The sequence below is a fragment of the Microchirus variegatus genome (genome assembly GCF_963457635.1).
Source record: "Microchirus variegatus genome assembly, chromosome: 19".
Classification (NCBI taxonomy): domain Eukaryota; kingdom Metazoa; phylum Chordata; class Actinopteri; order Pleuronectiformes; family Soleidae; genus Microchirus; species Microchirus variegatus.
Genome location: NC_139820.1, coordinates 15,484,716 through 15,501,327, shown reverse-complemented (window position 1 = coordinate 15,501,327; position 16,612 = coordinate 15,484,716). Strand labels below are relative to the sequence as shown.

Here is a 16,612-nt window from a genome sequence, read left to right as displayed (position 1 = left end):
ACATGAGGGTCGCACAGGGTACTGTGCCATCTCAGCTAACAGAGGGCTAAAGGCGAGGTCACAACCTGGACAGATCGCCAGACCATAAGTTTTTTATTTTTCTAGATATCACAAACGGCCTGGCGGTTACAGTAATGAGAAGTACTCATGCCAAATCCTGTTGGTGACGACGGTATCAGAAGAGTAAATGACTCTCATTTTCTTTCCTTAGTTCCCATGGCTTTCTTCGAGCAGTTGAAAAAAGGTGTGAACACAGCCCATATGCAGTATGAACCATGGATGTATAATATGAACTGGATAGAGCATCGCCCCTTCGCTTCCGTTCATTCCTATGAAGCTGCTCACCCAGCGCATATGGCAAAAAAGTTTTTGACTTCCGTGTTTATTTCCGGGTTATGGGGCCCATAGAGCATGCGCAGTAGTGTCACTACCATATAAAGATCTATAAAAGCCCGTGTCCATGTCTCGAGGTGTCCTGTGGACACTTTTACAGGCGTCTCTTTTACTATTGTGGTCAATGGGGAAATTGCATTTGGGCTCCATGGGGTTTACTGTTGCAGTACCCACAGTGGCCACCATGTAAAAATTGTCTTCAAGGCAGAGGGGGCGGAGCTCTATCAAGTTCATATTATACATCCATGGTATGAACATACTCAACATCTTCTTCTCTAGTATTGGTGCGTTTCTGTAGCAGCACTACAGCACCATATACAGGGCAGGCATAGGTACGACAGCGTTTAAAGTTGTTTTGAGGGGTTTATATGGATGAGGACATTTCATGAAGCGATGCTGTGTTGGGAAAAAGGAAAATATTGCATAGGAAAAGCCCTGTTTTCATGTGGATACGGTCTCAGGAGCCTCAGGTCCTTACTATACACACAATTCGCATGTGAACGGTTGAATGGCCAAACTGCAGTGTACAGCACTTTGAGGGGTCATTAAGACTAAAGAAGAACCATGTGAATACAGACATTTACCACGACCTCGTGTGCTCTCAAGCAACAGATTAAAGCCTAACTAAGTTTTTGCACAGATGAAAGCTCTCTCTGGCAGCCCCAGTCACCTTCCACTCGGAAAACTGGGAGAAACAAATGGGCTGCGAACATTTGCCTTCCGTTTGGTTTATTGGCTTTTAAACCACAGCAAAGACTGAACCAACGCGGGGAGGAAAAACCAAAGGACGGGGCAGCTGCTGCGTATTTCACCCTACACTACAGCAACAACAGAAGAAGAAGAATACGACGTTCAAACGTGTCTCACATTTAAACTCAGCTCGTCTTTAACTTCCTCACACACTTTCAAACGTGCTCTCTGCTCTCATTTTTAAACAGACGGACTTTTATCAACTCACTCACTCACTCACTCACTCAGCTGCAGCGACGCGTTTTTCACTTCATACAAACAAAGTCAGAAGTTTTCTTACCTTGTCCCGGCCATTTTATTCACATCGTAAACAACACCAACACCAAGGGAGAAACGTTTAGTTCGCTACTCTCACGACTCGGACCTCTGTCGAATTCTACGCGGCGATAATAGAGAAAACCCAGGACTCTGTCTGTCTGTCTGGGTCTGTCTGTGTCTCCTGTCCTGTCCTGTCCCACGGTGGAGCCTCCCAGGCTCCGCCTCTGCGCGTGAGTCATTAGTCACTGTGTGTGTGTGTGTGTGTGTGTGTGTGTGTTCTTGTACTTGCGGCATACTGAGGACCAGTGAGGGTTTTTAACCAACAAAGTGAGGTCATTTTTACGGAGTGAGGACATTTTGGCCAGTCCTCACTTTGTTTTCATTGAAATCACTTCCCTAGGTTGCTATAACATGCTATACTCAATTTGACTTTTTTTCCCCACATTTTGGACGACATAGTATAGTATGACGTTTTGTCAAATTTTGGACCAAATTTCTTTTTGTCAAATTTTAGACCAAATTTTTTTTTGTCAAATTTTGGACCAACATTTTTTTTGGTCAAATTTTGGTCGACATGTTTTTGTAAAATTTTGGACCAAAAAAAATAAATAAAAATGTTTTCCAGCCCTTTTTGCTCTGGGGCTCTACCTGCAGACATTTTATGGTACTGCAACCAGTAGTTCTTTATATATGTCATTAATGAAATAGATATTTGTAATTGTGTTGATTTATGAAGTGTATAGGCCACATTATACTTCTCCGACTGCGTAATGCGTTATCCGACGGACACGCGCTGCAATTTCCCACCCGATCAGTAGCGGTCGATGCGCAAGGTTGTTGTGCTTCTGGCTACAGTGAGCAATGGTGTCCGAGAGAGAAAGACTGTTTTATCTTTTGTCTTCTTATCTTTTATCTGATTCTATCTTATTTTATTTTGCACTATTTTATTGTTTTTATTGTTTTTAATTACTTTTATGTGTTTCCTCTTTATTTATTTATTTCTTGTAAAGCACTTTGGATCACCGAAAGGATTGTTGTAAAGGGCTGTATAAATAAAGTACATTTACATTTACATTTACATTTACATTTGTTGAAACATTTGCCGTTTCTCACTTTTCTGTGTTAAGATAATTTGAGGTGAGAAATTGGCCATTTAGAGTCTAAACATGTGCTGTGTGTGTTAAGATATGACGTATTTATAGTTTGGCAGCAGCGTTATCGGCGGGGATCAGCTCCGCGTCTGTGGACGCTCGGTGCGCACTGTGAGCCGGCACAGAGCAGCTTTGCTCGGCCTGTCCTGAGGACCAATCGTAGCTCTTGCCGTCTCCGTTGTCCCTTGACGGAGTGACGGACACTTAAAACATATTTCGTGCAGTCGGAGACGACGCAAAGGCTCTTCGACAGGCTCTGCGTCGACGCAGAAGACTCTGCGTAACCTACGCAGAGCACTTTACGCAGAAGTATAAATTGGGCTTTAATGCTGGTCCTCACTTTGTCAGCAACCCAGTCCTCAGTATGCAGCAAGTACAAGAATGTATGTGTGTGTGTGTGTGTGTTTGTGTGTTGGGGGTAGACTGCCCCCGCCCCTCCACACCCCAACTATTGCAGGAACTCACTGAGGTCTCGCACTATTATTTTAAATGATAACACATATCGTTATTGCTCTACCATATAGTGAATATAGTGATATCATTTTAATTAAAAAGGTCATTTTGCCCACCCCTTTAGACTTTTGTCACCTGACCCCCCACCCCACCCTGATGTGGCCCACAGGACATATGAGTTTGGAACAATATGGACATTCATTTTCATTTCATGTCACTATTACCCTGACCCAAATAATTCAATCTTTCTTGAATCCAGACACAGGGGCGGTCCATAGAGGACACATTAAAGGTGCCATAAAAAGTGGCCAAAACGGTTACTACATTCAAATTCAAAATACCGAGGTCTTTTAGGTTTCATTTTCTGACGTAACTGGCAACCCGTGGTTGCTCGGCAGCTGAGACTCTACTGACTGCAATGATTGGTAGAATTGCAGTCAGTTGACTTTTTTAAAACTTAAAAAAGTCCATAAAAAGTTCAGATATTCACATAAAGATTGCAACGCCAGTGGTTCCATAGTTTAGAAGTAAATCTGACTGCACTCAGCGCAGGATTCACTAAAGCTTCAATTATGCTATTGCTAGACACAGTTAACTTACACATACGTCTGTACATAAGATTCCTGAGTACAGCAGGACATGAGGGAACATCGACATGCAAAAAGAGATGGCCAGCACTACTCCATCTGGGCACTATGAGCAGCAGCCTCAATCCATCATTATATGCCACATGGAGTTTATGAATGCTACTACACTTGTATCTCCTCCACAGACGGGCAGTGTACATCAGTGTACAAAAGGCTTAAAATAATGCTACTTTCGCATAGGACGAACACGTGCCAAATTTCGTAATAAGCATATTTGCTTGTGCATACATCATACAATACTGTCTATATATGTCACGGTCATCAGACAGGTCATCTGTTATATAATGCCCTAAATATTTAGCCTCATTGCATGTGTTGAGAAATGTAACAGCAGGAACAAATGAGGAGTAGGCATTTTCTTATCAGCCTTACTTCTCATAATCATTATGTTACTCTTCTTTGCATTATATTTAATGTCAAAGTCACAACCATACTGAGAGCATATCCTCAACAGCTGTTGAAACCCAGCGCTGTATGGACACAGGACTACCAAATCATCTGCATACATCAGGTGATTGATGATGCGGTCACCAATCATGCAGCCAGTTTTACAGCTGTTTAGAAGCTGACAGACCATCAATATAGATGTTAAAGGTGCATTATGTAATACATTTAAAGCAACTGGCCATAAAATCCTCCTAATATGTCACAGAGGACCAGGAATAATGTTCATATAACATACTGAACTCACCAACAAAAGTAGTACAACAAAAATATTTGCATTATAGGTGAAGTAAGTAGTTTATAGTGCCATCTAGAGGAGAGGCTGAAATTTACAACAAAGAACTGCTCCTCTGCTCACCCCCTCCCTTCCCTGAGCGCTACAGTATCCGCAGCCGGTCAAATGTCGTCCTCGTTGTCTTTCTCCGTGTCAGCAGATGAGGTTCGTGAGGCGAGGGAGAGGGCGAGCTACCGCGGCCGTAGCAGACGAAGCGGAGAGAGTGGAGGCGGGACTTCCGCTCAAAGTAAAGAGACGCTTGATTTGTTCCATCGCTTTTGTCCTTACAGGCTCCGGTAGAAACATGGCGTCTCGCTGCTAACAGTGGCTATGCAACCGCGGCCCGCGACCATGTTATTTTACATGACTTTTTGAAACACTAAGAAAATGAAACAAAAACTATTATAGAATAGAATAGAATAGAAATACTTTATTCATCCCCAAGGGGAAATTGTTGTGGCACAGCAGCAAAATACAACACAAGAAAAGAATTCAACATAAATAAGTGTACAAAAGTATGTAAAGAAAATAGTGCAAAAAGTGAAGAACGAATGACCCATTGGATCAGGTGCTATGACATAAAGGATAGACTAATGTAGTCTGTCTGATATATTAATATTAATTATAGAGACACTGTGCTGTTGTGCAATGGAGCAGAGTCAGTTTTACAGGGATGAGTTGTAAATCTGATGGCTGATGGCAGGAATGACTTCCTGAATCTGTCCTTGTGACAGCGGAGCTGTCTGAATCTCCTGGAGAATGTGCTCTCTTGAGCCTGGAGGATGTGGTGGAGAGGATGATCAGAGTTATCCATGAGTTATAGCAGTTTGTTCAGCATCCTCCTCTCCACCACCGTTTCCACGGTGTCCTGCTTGCAGCCAATGATGGAGCCGGCCTTCTTAATCAGTTTGTTGATTTTGCTGGTTTCACCGGCTCCCATGCTGCTCCCCCAGCACACCACAGCAAAGAACAGTGCGCTGGCCACAACAGACTGGTAAAATAACTCCAGCATCTTGCTGCATACATCAAAGGATCGCAGCCTCCTCAGAAAGAAGAGCCTGCTCATCCCCTTCCTGTACACAGCACTGGTGTTAGCCTTCCAGTCCAATCTGTTGTTCAACCTCACACCGAGGAATTTGTAATCCTCCACCATCTCTATGTGCTCCCCCAGCACCGTCAGCGGTTGTGGAGCTGTCTTCTTCCTCCTGAAGTCCACCACCATCTCCTTGGTCTTGGTCACATTCAGAAGCAGGTGGTTCTCACTGGCCCACTTCACAAAGTCAGCTACTACTGTCCTGTACTCCTCCTCATGTCCATCCTTTATACACCCTACCACCGCAGAGTTATCTGAGAACTTCTGCAGGTGGCATGACACGGAGTCATACTGAAAGTCTGAGGTGTATATGGTGAACAGGAAGGGGGACAGCACAGTTCCTTGTGGGGCTCCCACATCACTAACCACCACATCAGACAAACCACGACCCAGTCGGACAAACTGTGGTCTGCCTGTCAGGTAATCAGTGATCCAGGAGATGGTGGGCATGTCCACCCCCACCATCCACAACTTCTCCCCCAGTAACAGTGGCTGAATGGTGTTGAAAGCACTGGAGAAATCAAAGAAAGTGATTCTCACAGTGCCTCCAGCACCATCCAGGTGAGACTGAGCTCGATGCAGCAGATAGGTGATGGCGTCATCCACCCCCAGATTGGGCTGATAAGCAACCTGAAGTGGGTCCAGTGAGGACTTAACCTGCGGTCTGAGGTGAGACAAGACCAGCCTCTCCAGCACATTCATCACATGGGACGTCAAGGCCACTGGACGGTAATCCTTGGGTTCACATGATGATGACTTTGTCTTGGGGACAGGAACCAGGCACGATGTCTTCCACAGTGCTGGGACCATCCCCTGTTGGAGGCTCAGGTTGAAGAGGTGCTGCAGGATCGCAGCCAGCTGGGTGGCACAAGCCCTCAGTAGCCTGGGGCTGAGACCGTCCGGGCCTGCAGCCTTGTTCTGCTGCAGTCTCTCAAGCTGTCTTCTGACCTGGTTGGTTGTCACTGAGAGGGGTGGGGGGGAAGAGGGGAGGGGGGGGGGGTGAGACTGTGTCCAAGCAGCTCTCCAGGGGGGGCAGAGGGTGGAGGAGCAGAGGCAGGGGGGGAGGGAGGGAGGTGTGAAATGTGGAGGAGGCTGCAGGGGGCTGTGTTGAAGAAGTGTGTTGTGCACTGAACCTGTTAAAGAAGAGGTTCAGCTGGTTAGCCCTCTCGACGGTGCCCTCTGTCGGTTTCTCCTTCATGTTGAATCCGGTGATGGTCTTCATTGCGGACCACACCTCCCTCATGTCGTTCTGCTGGAGTTTGGACTCCAGCTTCCTCCTGTAGGTGTCTTTGCTCTGCCTCAGCATCTCCTTCAGGTCACGTTGTACCTTCTTCATTTCCTCCCGATCCCCATTTCTGAAGGCCTCTTTCTTTTTGTTGAGGAGGGTCTTCAGATCCCTGGTGATCCAAGGTTTGTTGTTGGGGTAGCAGTGGACAGTCCGGGCAGGGAGAATCGTGTGTTCACAGAACCTGATATATTCTGTGATGCATGTCTGTCATGGAGTTGATGTCCTCCCCATGTGGCATGCAGAGCGCATGCCACATGGGGAGCGCATCCCAATCTGTAGACTCAAAGCAGTCCTGCAGAGCCATGTCAGCCTCCTGTGTACTTCTTGTCACTGAGCGGGTGGCAACAGGAAGCCTCTTCACTACAGAAACATACCTGGGAGTCAGCTGGACCAGGTTGTGATCAGACATGCCAAGAGGGGGAAGGGCAGTAGCTGTGTATGCATCCCTAGCATTAGCATACAAAAGGTCTATTGTTTTATTGTCTCTGGTGGGGCAGTCAACATATTGGTGGAAGGTTGGTAAAACAGAGTCCAGGTTGGTGTGGTTAAAATCCCCAGTAATTGTAATAAATGCAGTGGGATGTTGTGTCTGTAATCTGGACACAGTAGAGTGGACACTGTCTACTGCTGCCACTGCATCAGCTGAGGGAGGGATGTAAACAGCCACAACAATCACGGAGGTATATTCCCTAGGGAGGTAGTATGGGCGCATTCCCACAGCCAAAAGTTCTATGTCCGGGCTACACAGACGCTCGTTCTCACAAACATGTCCGGGGTGACACCACTTCTCATTCACGTACACAGCAACGGCGCCCCCTTTCTTCTTACCGCTCAACGCAGCGTCTCTGTCCGCCCGCACAGTCTTAAAGCCCGGTACTGCCACGCTGTGATCGGTAAAGTGTGAGTGCAGCCATGTCTCGGTGAAACACATGAGGCTGCTCTCCCTGAACACCCAGCTGTTCCTCACAAGCGCGCAGAGCCCGTTTTATTTCCCAGGGATCTCACATTCCCTGTGATTATTGCAGGTACTGCTGGTTTGTACCTCTTCGCTTTGGCTCCGGCTCTGCAGCCCCGCCGCTTCCGCTGCAGTTCCTTCGGAATTTCAGGCCGTGCTGTGATCAGGAGAGCCGGCTCCCTCAGCGCGATCAGCTGGTCGCGCGTGTAAACAATGCCCTCGCTCCGCTGTGCGTCTGCTTCGCCACCAAAAAGCGCGCAAAATTAGCGGAGTACATGGAGTAACTGTTCGAGAAGTGTCACTCCTAATGCGAAAAATAATAAATTAAGAAAAAGGTGCTTAAATTAAAGAAGAATTAACACAAACAGAGAGCTGCATCAAGCTGCCGCTAGCACAATATGTATAAAAAAGTGGATTTTGGGTCATATAAACCCATAAATACTACAGTGTCCCTTTAAAAAAAAATTTTTTCGCACAGCAAAGTTTGTTTATGTTTTGAAATTATGTTTTGGCATGAGGCGACATCTTCCGCCGTCTACCAATCATAGCAGTCAGTAGAGTCTTAGCGGTTGAGCAGCCATAGGTTGCCAGTTACGTCTACAATTGAAATGAAACGAAAGGAAACCTAAAAGACCTCACTATGAATGTCAAGAATGCCGACATAAAGTTTGCGGCAAAGCGAGGGTCTGTATAGGACATGCTTTTGAACGGTGGAGAGAGTTTAAAGCTGAGAGGAATTTCAAAACGGATGCAGAATGGGTTACTCTTCTCCTAGACAGGCAAGTTCAGCTAACTACGTTAGCATCATAGCTCGACTGTCGTTGTCTGTGTTTTGAACTGTTCCTTCGGTTTTGGAGGCTGCCGTACTGACGCACCGCTTCGGCAGGGAGCGTCTTGTTCACGGATTGAAGCTAGATTCTACTTGGAAAACACTGCCACCTGCTGATGAAGGGAGGCATTACTGAGACAAATACACCATGCATTCCAATGTGTGTTTTTGCGATTCGCAAAAGCGAGGAATGCGTGTTCTGGCGATCCACAAATGCGAAATCACAATTCACAAATGCAAATTTCATTTTTACAAAGTAACGTATTTTACAAATGACATCTTTATTTGTAAAAATCAATATACAAGTTACAAATTGGAGTTCTTTTATTTATGGATCTCAAAACACCCATACAAATCAAGAAATACGTGTGGATCACAATTTGCACACAAACAAATATCAGTGGAACAAATTTAACTCCATACATTCCAGTGTTTCTGTCATGATTAGCTATGGAGGTGGACCCGAAAGCAGACTGAGACGGCAAGTATGTGTAAAAACAATAATATTTATTTACAAAAACGATAACATATAGCGAAAAAGGTGGACGTGAACGGGAGAGAGAGAAGGAGAGAGAAGTGAGAGTGCAGCTGCGGCAGGTTTGGCTCGGCGATCTGGCGACGGTCCTACACGGAACAAACTCACTGGGAGATGAAGTCGGCAGGGGAGATTCCCAGGAGAATAGGGAAAGCAGACAACGACCATTGGCTTCTCGGAGGTGCAGGAGACGTGGCGACCTGGAGCGATGAGAGATGAGTGAGTATTCAGCGGAAGGTAAGTTTAAAGCGACAGCATCTAGCGAGTGACATTACCGACTGAGCATGAACAACGATCTGACGCCGGTGAAGAGGAACAGCTCCGCCTATAAGTCCTCCTGATTGCTGATCAGGAGCAGGTGGAACGGAGCCGCGCAGGTGTAGTCAATCACCGGCGTCTTGAGGGAAAGTAGGTCAACCACGCCCCTTGCAGAGAGAGAAGGAGGAAGAGCACGCAGCAGCAGCAGATACAAGCAATAATAATAATAATAATTAAATGTGAGGAAGGTGCAGGTGAGATCGTGACAGTTTCATCCGCCCATGATGAAGCCCATGATAAATAAAAAAAATCTAATTATCTTTACTCTACTACTGTGTGAATGAATTTCAGTGGCATAATCGGCCATATTTGAGCGACAGTAAAAATATTTTGCACACTAATTACTGGCTATGGATGGCATCTCTGTCTTCTACACATCTAAGACTACATGCACACTACATATCAAGCATTTTTACTGTACCAATATGGAGAAATTAAACATTTTTGTTTGTTCTTCCAAGTGTCATGTATGTTTTCATAGTGAATGTATATTGTCTTTAAATCACCAAGGCCTGAAGAGACTGCAGGAGAGAAAAAGGCGTCGGCAGCAAAGAGGGCAGCTAAGGCAATGGGTCGGTAATTATCTAGGGAGTTTATCTTGTCTGCCTTATCCTTAATAATGGGCAGCAACATGATAGAAAGCATTGAGTCAGGTACAAAAAACATGAATTAAAAAAACAGTGAAGCACATAGAAAGTAATGGACAGAGTTTTCTGCTTGCATATTTCTCTCATATTACTCTTGTGGAGAGACAACAACATTCTCATTATCCTGTATTTTGCCCACTACAAATGCGTTACTTTAAACAGCTCATTGTAGTGCTCCTGGTGATTTCATTGACACCACTGACACCATCAATATTAGTTGGTAATGATGTATTTAATGTCTTGATTTCTTTCCAAAATTCCTTGTGATTATTATTATGCAGCTTCCTTGCAAGAGAGTCAGACCTCAAGGTTTTTTCGTGTGACTTGATAAAACGTAAGGCATATTTAAACTTTGCATTTGCTCTTTTCTTATAGAAAAATAATGGGCCTTGCCTGATTTTACCTGCAACAGAAATGCAGGTAAAAAATACAAAATCCATCCTGGCTTGATGCTGTTAGAGCTGGTTTTACACAATAGCCCACTTGAAGCAAGGAGAGCCTTCACAATATGCTCATACATATCACATAAATCAGTGCTATGTTGAGGGTTCTTGCAATTAATATCATGGCATAAGATGGCATCTCTTGATACATATATATTACTGAGCACTGTGTCCGATACTATATTGAAATAGATCTTTCAGAAAGTTTATCAAGCTATTTTTCCTTTATACAAGTTATTGTCAATAGGTGTCTGAGCAGGTACACAGTCCATATCGACAGACAAGGTGAAGGGTACATGATCTGTAGAAGCAAATTCATAATAGATCCTAACAGCCTCTATTGAATAATGGGCATTAGCTGTACAGATGCAGTGGTCTAACCATGAGGTAGTGTGCCATGCATTGCTAATATGTATAAGTGTAGCTGTCATCAGGCAGAAGCACTTTACTCGACAGAATCAGGCCATAATCAAAACAGAACTGCACAACATGCTTAGCAAAAACAGGCATTAAAGTTGCCCACAATAAAAAAAAACAGGTAGAGGCATTATATTGTATAAAAGACCTATTAAAAGACAGTCTTTTAAGAAATTCATCTTCATATTTGGAGCAATCATAAGGTGTATAAATGTTCAAGACAATAAAGTTCTTATCTCCACAAGTGAACTTAAAGCGGACCTAGACTGGAAGTTCCAATTAACGCTGTTTTTTAGTGTATCTGCATCATTACCTTGTTTAAGAAGCCCTGAAGGTTCTAAACAAACAGTTCAGCCATTGCTGAGAACGCTGTGTTTTATTGTAATCTCGGGCTCAGCGAGATCTCTGAAAAAACCCGGTCCGGTTACGTAAACAGCGGTTCTCCTTAACAGCAGATCGTCCTGCTCCGGGCACTAGTCCGGGTACATCCGGTTGCATACATTGAACCGCAGAAGAAGAATAACGTCCGTTGTGGAGGTGTTTCACATCGACTGTGTCTTCTGACTCTGGGTCTGACTCCGGATCAAATTCATAAAAGGGACTACGGTGGGGAGTCGTGAAGAAGCTATTTTTAAACATTGTTAAAACAATTTTTTGATAATGAGTAGCAGTGCATCCACCGTTCCAGAGGGGGGAGCTGTGCTTCTGAGAGCGGGTGCTGAATATGTCACTTCCGGGTACTGGCCAATCACAAGACAGTCTGTCTTCTGGGGGTGAGAGTTGAGTCTGGAACATCGCGGCTGGGAAACAGCGTCAGAAAAGAGGATTTCTATCGGCTCATTTACAGCAACTAGGAGGTTTTTGACCATAAAAACAAGTTAATGCATGTAAGTAGACCTCCATAACTGTGCAAAATGTGCAACAGGACCACTCTATGTGAGCTTTAAGTCCTATGGCCCAATTCACACCCAGTATAATCACATTAACCAGTTGGTCATATTTTTTGTGCCACAGTATAGCAACACTGCCAGCAATTCTGCTCCGTATAATTCTAGTACTCAGGTCCGTAGTGGATTCACCAGCTCCGTAAAAGTTATTATGTAAGCAGTTCAGACTCTCTAGATCCTGCTTAGGTAAACATGTCTCTTGGACACACAGTACATCACAGCACTCTAAAAGTTTATCCATCAAAAAGCGACACGCTTTGTCTGCTTCAGTGTGCCCAACACGCAGGCCGCGCGCATTATATGTCACTATATTTATTCCAGTCATTTATTCATCATGATCTGCGTGGCCTTCCAATCCCTGGGGTGTTACAGGGGTCATTGCACTTACGGGGCTCTTCTCCTCTTGTGAACTGGTTTCAGGGACACGCGCTGGTGGGCTTATACTCTGTTCATTTTTGGTCTACGCGCCTCATAGTAACGACGCACATACATACCCGAAGGCCATAGTTGTGTGTTGTACATGTCAGCAACTTCATTGCACTCTGCGGTGATATGGAACGAACTGAATCTGCTGCGCGTGGAGTCGATCTTTCGGCGCGTTACAGGTTTGCCCATTTTCGCGGACAGGTGGGCACCCAGGGAGTCGGCGTCGAGATCAGGGGAGAATCTAGTAGCAAAAACACTCACCAACTTGGTTTTGATTGCGGAGATGTTACTCGCTGTGTCAGTGCCGATTATGAGGGGCCGTGTAGGCAGAGGCGATTCTAGAGTCTATAGGGGCCCTAGGCAAAAATTCCCAGGGGGCCCTTCCTTCCAACCAGTGTTCATCACCATTATGTTACAAATAACTTCAAAATATATATTTTTTCAAAATGAATGAAATAACATGGAAAAACCTTGTAATTAAAAAGTATGTGACAATATAAATATATAGAACAATAAAATACTGTAAATAACTGAAAAAAATATATATAAACTGAGTAAAAAAGATGCATTACACTGTAAATAATCCTCTTCATTTTCTAACTTGCAGAAAGATAACTTTGTTATATAAGTGAGGTGGGGCCCCTTTAGGGAGGTTTCCTACTGAGATGTCATTGCAAATCGCCCATTGTTGTTTAAGGGCGACTGGGAGGCGGCTGCTCACAGCACATTTCAGTAAAAACAGCCCTCAGGCTCCGAGTGTCGGGGGCCCCCTATCAGCTCGGGGCCCCAAGCAGTTGCCTGCCTTGCCTGTTCACAAGCTGCGCCTCTGCTTCCACTATCACTTTACCATCCATTGTTTCATAAACTTCAGGTTTCTTACGAACGCCAGAAACACCGGCAGCAGTAGTAGTAGTTGTTGTTGTTGCTGCTGCTGCCGCTGCCATTTGTTCACAGAATCGTTCAGTCTATTATAATATAATATAATAATTGATATTATTGTGATATAAAAGGTTTATAGCTCACAAAACCACAGACAAAACAATTGCTTTACTTATCATTTTGGTTTAACACAAACTGTTTTGTTTATGATATTTTTATACATATAAGAGATTACTTATTAGGTAAATTCAAATTAAAAGGGGATGTCCAGTTAACAGGGCGCTGCCTGTTGCAAAATGTAGATTAGAATTATATTTATTTAACGTGCCTCACATTTACATGATAAACGACACATGAACAGACTAAAGGTGTAAATAAATGCTTCATGTTGACGTTGGCCTGTGCACAGCACATAATAGTATGAAGCTCCATAAATTGTAACATTTCAACATTTAGAAGTTTAAATAAAAACGGGGTCATTTCCATGATGATGTACGCACTGTGTGACATATTATTTCACTGTTGAACACATGAGCTCTCTCTCCACTGTATCACGTACCAAGAACAACAGAGACACCTGCTGGACAGAAACAAACATGTAACCCAACATAAAAAAGTCGGATCATATTTAGGACCGAACAACACTTTATTCACAACGACAATCAGCAATCAGATCTATGGACATTTCTGCTAAAAAAAAACAATCAAAGAAGCTAACAAAGGCAGCTAGCTACAATTCACATCAATAAGTACTACACTGTTGTTTTTCCTCTGGCACAGAGTAAACTATAGATCCATTACATTTACATCTCATCACAGTGAACCCTTTTAAGTGCTTCTTTGATGTAAATAAGGGAAGAAAAAAAACATAACAACATTTTTCAGGCTACATTTGTCCTGTACGTCCATTTTGTAAGCTCATATCATACAACAAGATCTGCCTTCTCAGTATTATAAAAAATATTGTAAACATTTATATTAATTGCACAACATACATTCAAATACATACTGCACTGTACAGCAGGAGTTTATTTCTGTATTGTTATCCTGTAGCACCATGTATAGCAAGCTGGACAAACTTTGGATACTTACAGTGTGGTACTGACGATGCAAAGTAAAAAAAAGAGTCAAAGGGCATTCACTAGTGACGCTTCATTCTGTCAATATGGACAAGGATTCTGGAGGCGTGAGACAGTGGTTAGTGTAGGGAAGTAGTCGTCTCACAAATCTTTGAGGCTTCGAGGAAGGTGATGCTTCATAAAGGACATTCATCAGCTATATCATCAGATATAATACAAAACATTATGGAAAACTCCAGACTGCCTCCATGTGCAGAGAAAGAACATGTCTCTATGAGGCCATCATCATGTTAGTGTCCACCTTAACATCATCATATGACTTAAAAGAAAGCCCATATATATTATCTACAAGCAGAGTTGTTAGAGTGAATGACTTGTGCTCAGCAAAGAGCCCCAGATAATCCACAGCCTCATGTTGATGTTCACAGTCCTGACAGCTGTGGCTTAACAGAGGAAGCAAATGAAAATGATGTGTGCACAGGTAGAGGCGACGTCTTTCAGCATCTACTTTGACTGGGTGATCTAGCAATCAAAAATACTTAAACCCAGATTCTAAAAGAGCAGTATCTCAGGTTATGGTCCATCGAAAGTAGTTAGTCAAGGTCCTTGGGTTTTGCTGTGCTCCTCCTTTTTCCCTCCTTCCCTGGGGGAGGCTGATGTGCTTGGTTGTAGGATGCAGGTGGTTAACCAACCCACCCTTCCCAAATCTGACCTCTGTGCAGGGGGAAACAAACACTGTGAGTTAAATATGCCACTTAAAGCTTTCACTGGAAACCACTGCTCCAGTTGTGGAGCCACTTATTCCTACCAAAATTGTGCAGAAAAGATTACAATAACAGGACGGGAAACACAACATAACAAGACAATGACACATCTGCATTGCTTTATTTAATTTGACTTGGGTGGATGGATGAAAAAATAATTTGGTGCAGCATTGCAATGCAGTTAAATGGGTTAATGTGATTAGAGCAGTATATAACTACAGAAAACAGAGAGTGAGCATGCTGCATAGGCCAGCTGACCAAGCCAAATAAAACTGGACAGAGACATGAGTAGAGCTTGGCTGACTACAGAGGAACAGATGGGTTATGACAAACTCACAGCGATTTGGAGGAAGGCTTCTTCACTTTTGGCCTCTTTCGACGATGAACTGGCCTGAGGCATGCACAATATGTCAAAAACACGCACAGGGCAAATGCATGTAGAAAAAGACACAGGTATATACAAACACACACACACACACCCACACAGCAGAGACAAGCAATTAGGCTTCATTACAAAAAAGGGAGGAGCAGAAGCTGAAATGCAGGCTTATATTTTGGCCCCTTTGGCTTCTGCCTCTGCATGCTGAAAAGCCTTTGATGATCACAACTGCAGGTTGAAGACTTTCAGTCTCAGCACAAACACATTTTTAATTCCTTCCCTCCCCCCGTGGATGACTGCCTCCCTGAGCTAAATTACAAATAAGACACAGTTGGGATGGTGTAACCTTGTTTATGTTCTAATACAAACTCCATCTGCAGTGCTTGTAAAGGTTCTCAGCTGTGCTGGAAGAAGAAGAAAAAATATATATACCTGTATTCACTGAAGTAGTTTCGCTCCTTTCCTCCTAAAAGAAAGTGCAGCTTACATTAGTCAATCTGAGCCAGAAATTCATGCACACATTGTAATCACTAGTGTGGTTTTCCCTCACCCTTCTCTTGGTTGCATTGCTTATGTCCCTTGCAGCTTCTTAAGTCCATGAGCTGTTGATGCAGGGCATTCAGAGCATTGCGGTCGAGGGTGCTGACAGCATTGACCAGCTACAGGAATAATGAACAATAAAACACAACGTGAGATATTTCTTTGGGAAACCTGTGTTAAAACTCTGTGAATCTCTAGTTGTTGACATTGAAGGCATTTCTGTAGAAGAGACTAACTTGATATGGGTCAGTGTTGAGGTCAAAATACTCCAGGAAACCTGTGGCAAACTCGCAAAACAGGAAGTTGTGTGTTTCATTGATGGTCCTCAGGCACCAGTAGGTGTTGTTGTTAGCACTGGTGCAGGCACAGAATGGACCCACTGAGGGAGAGAGGATGAGGAAGGGAGGGGTGACAGTGGACAAACAATGGCTGACACAAGTTTTCCAAAAATATTAGTTTCCATCATATCTGCTCTGTGCATGTCATGTCCTCACTTGTCCAGAAGGGGGCAGTCTGCCAGTGGTGGTTGTCATGGGTGAAGCAAGTGAGGCCAGGCATGCTGCAGGTGTCATTGTTCTGGAGTCTCTTGAGGAATTTACGGAGTTTCTTCCTGCGTTTCTGCTCCTTCTGCACCCACTGAGTCTTCTGCTTGGACGGCATTCTGATGACAACAGACACGCGTTTATGAGAATGATACTTCAAG

General features: G+C 43.9%; 2 protein-coding genes across 3 annotated transcripts in view; both read right to left on the bottom strand.

Moving 5' to 3' along the window:
- arhgap46a (Rho GTPase activating protein 46a) overlaps positions 1-1,561 on the bottom strand; it is a 50,882-nt gene extending 49,321 nt beyond the window's left edge. For both annotated transcript variants that reach the window (XM_083906430.1, XM_083906431.1), the window contains exon 1: positions 1,424-1,561. In XM_083906430.1, the coding sequence (XP_083762556.1) occupies positions 1,424-1,437 (14 nt within the window). In that variant the 5' untranslated portion in view covers positions 1,438-1,561. The remainder of the gene's footprint in view (positions 1-1,423) is intronic.
- Positions 1,562-14,909: 13,348 nt separating this feature from the next.
- sulf2a (sulfatase 2a) overlaps positions 14,910-16,612 on the bottom strand; it is a gene marked incomplete at its 3' end in the record, with an annotated part of 64,758 nt that continues 63,055 nt past the window's right edge. The window contains exons 17-22 of the mRNA XM_083906400.1: positions 16,404-16,570; positions 16,146-16,288; positions 15,920-16,028; positions 15,802-15,835; positions 15,328-15,381; positions 14,910-14,940 (exon numbers count right to left, since the gene is read on the bottom strand). Of these exons, the coding sequence (XP_083762526.1) occupies positions 14,910-14,940; positions 15,328-15,381; positions 15,802-15,835; positions 15,920-16,028; positions 16,146-16,288; positions 16,404-16,570 (538 nt within the window). The remainder of the gene's footprint in view (positions 14,941-15,327; positions 15,382-15,801; positions 15,836-15,919; positions 16,029-16,145; positions 16,289-16,403; positions 16,571-16,612) is intronic.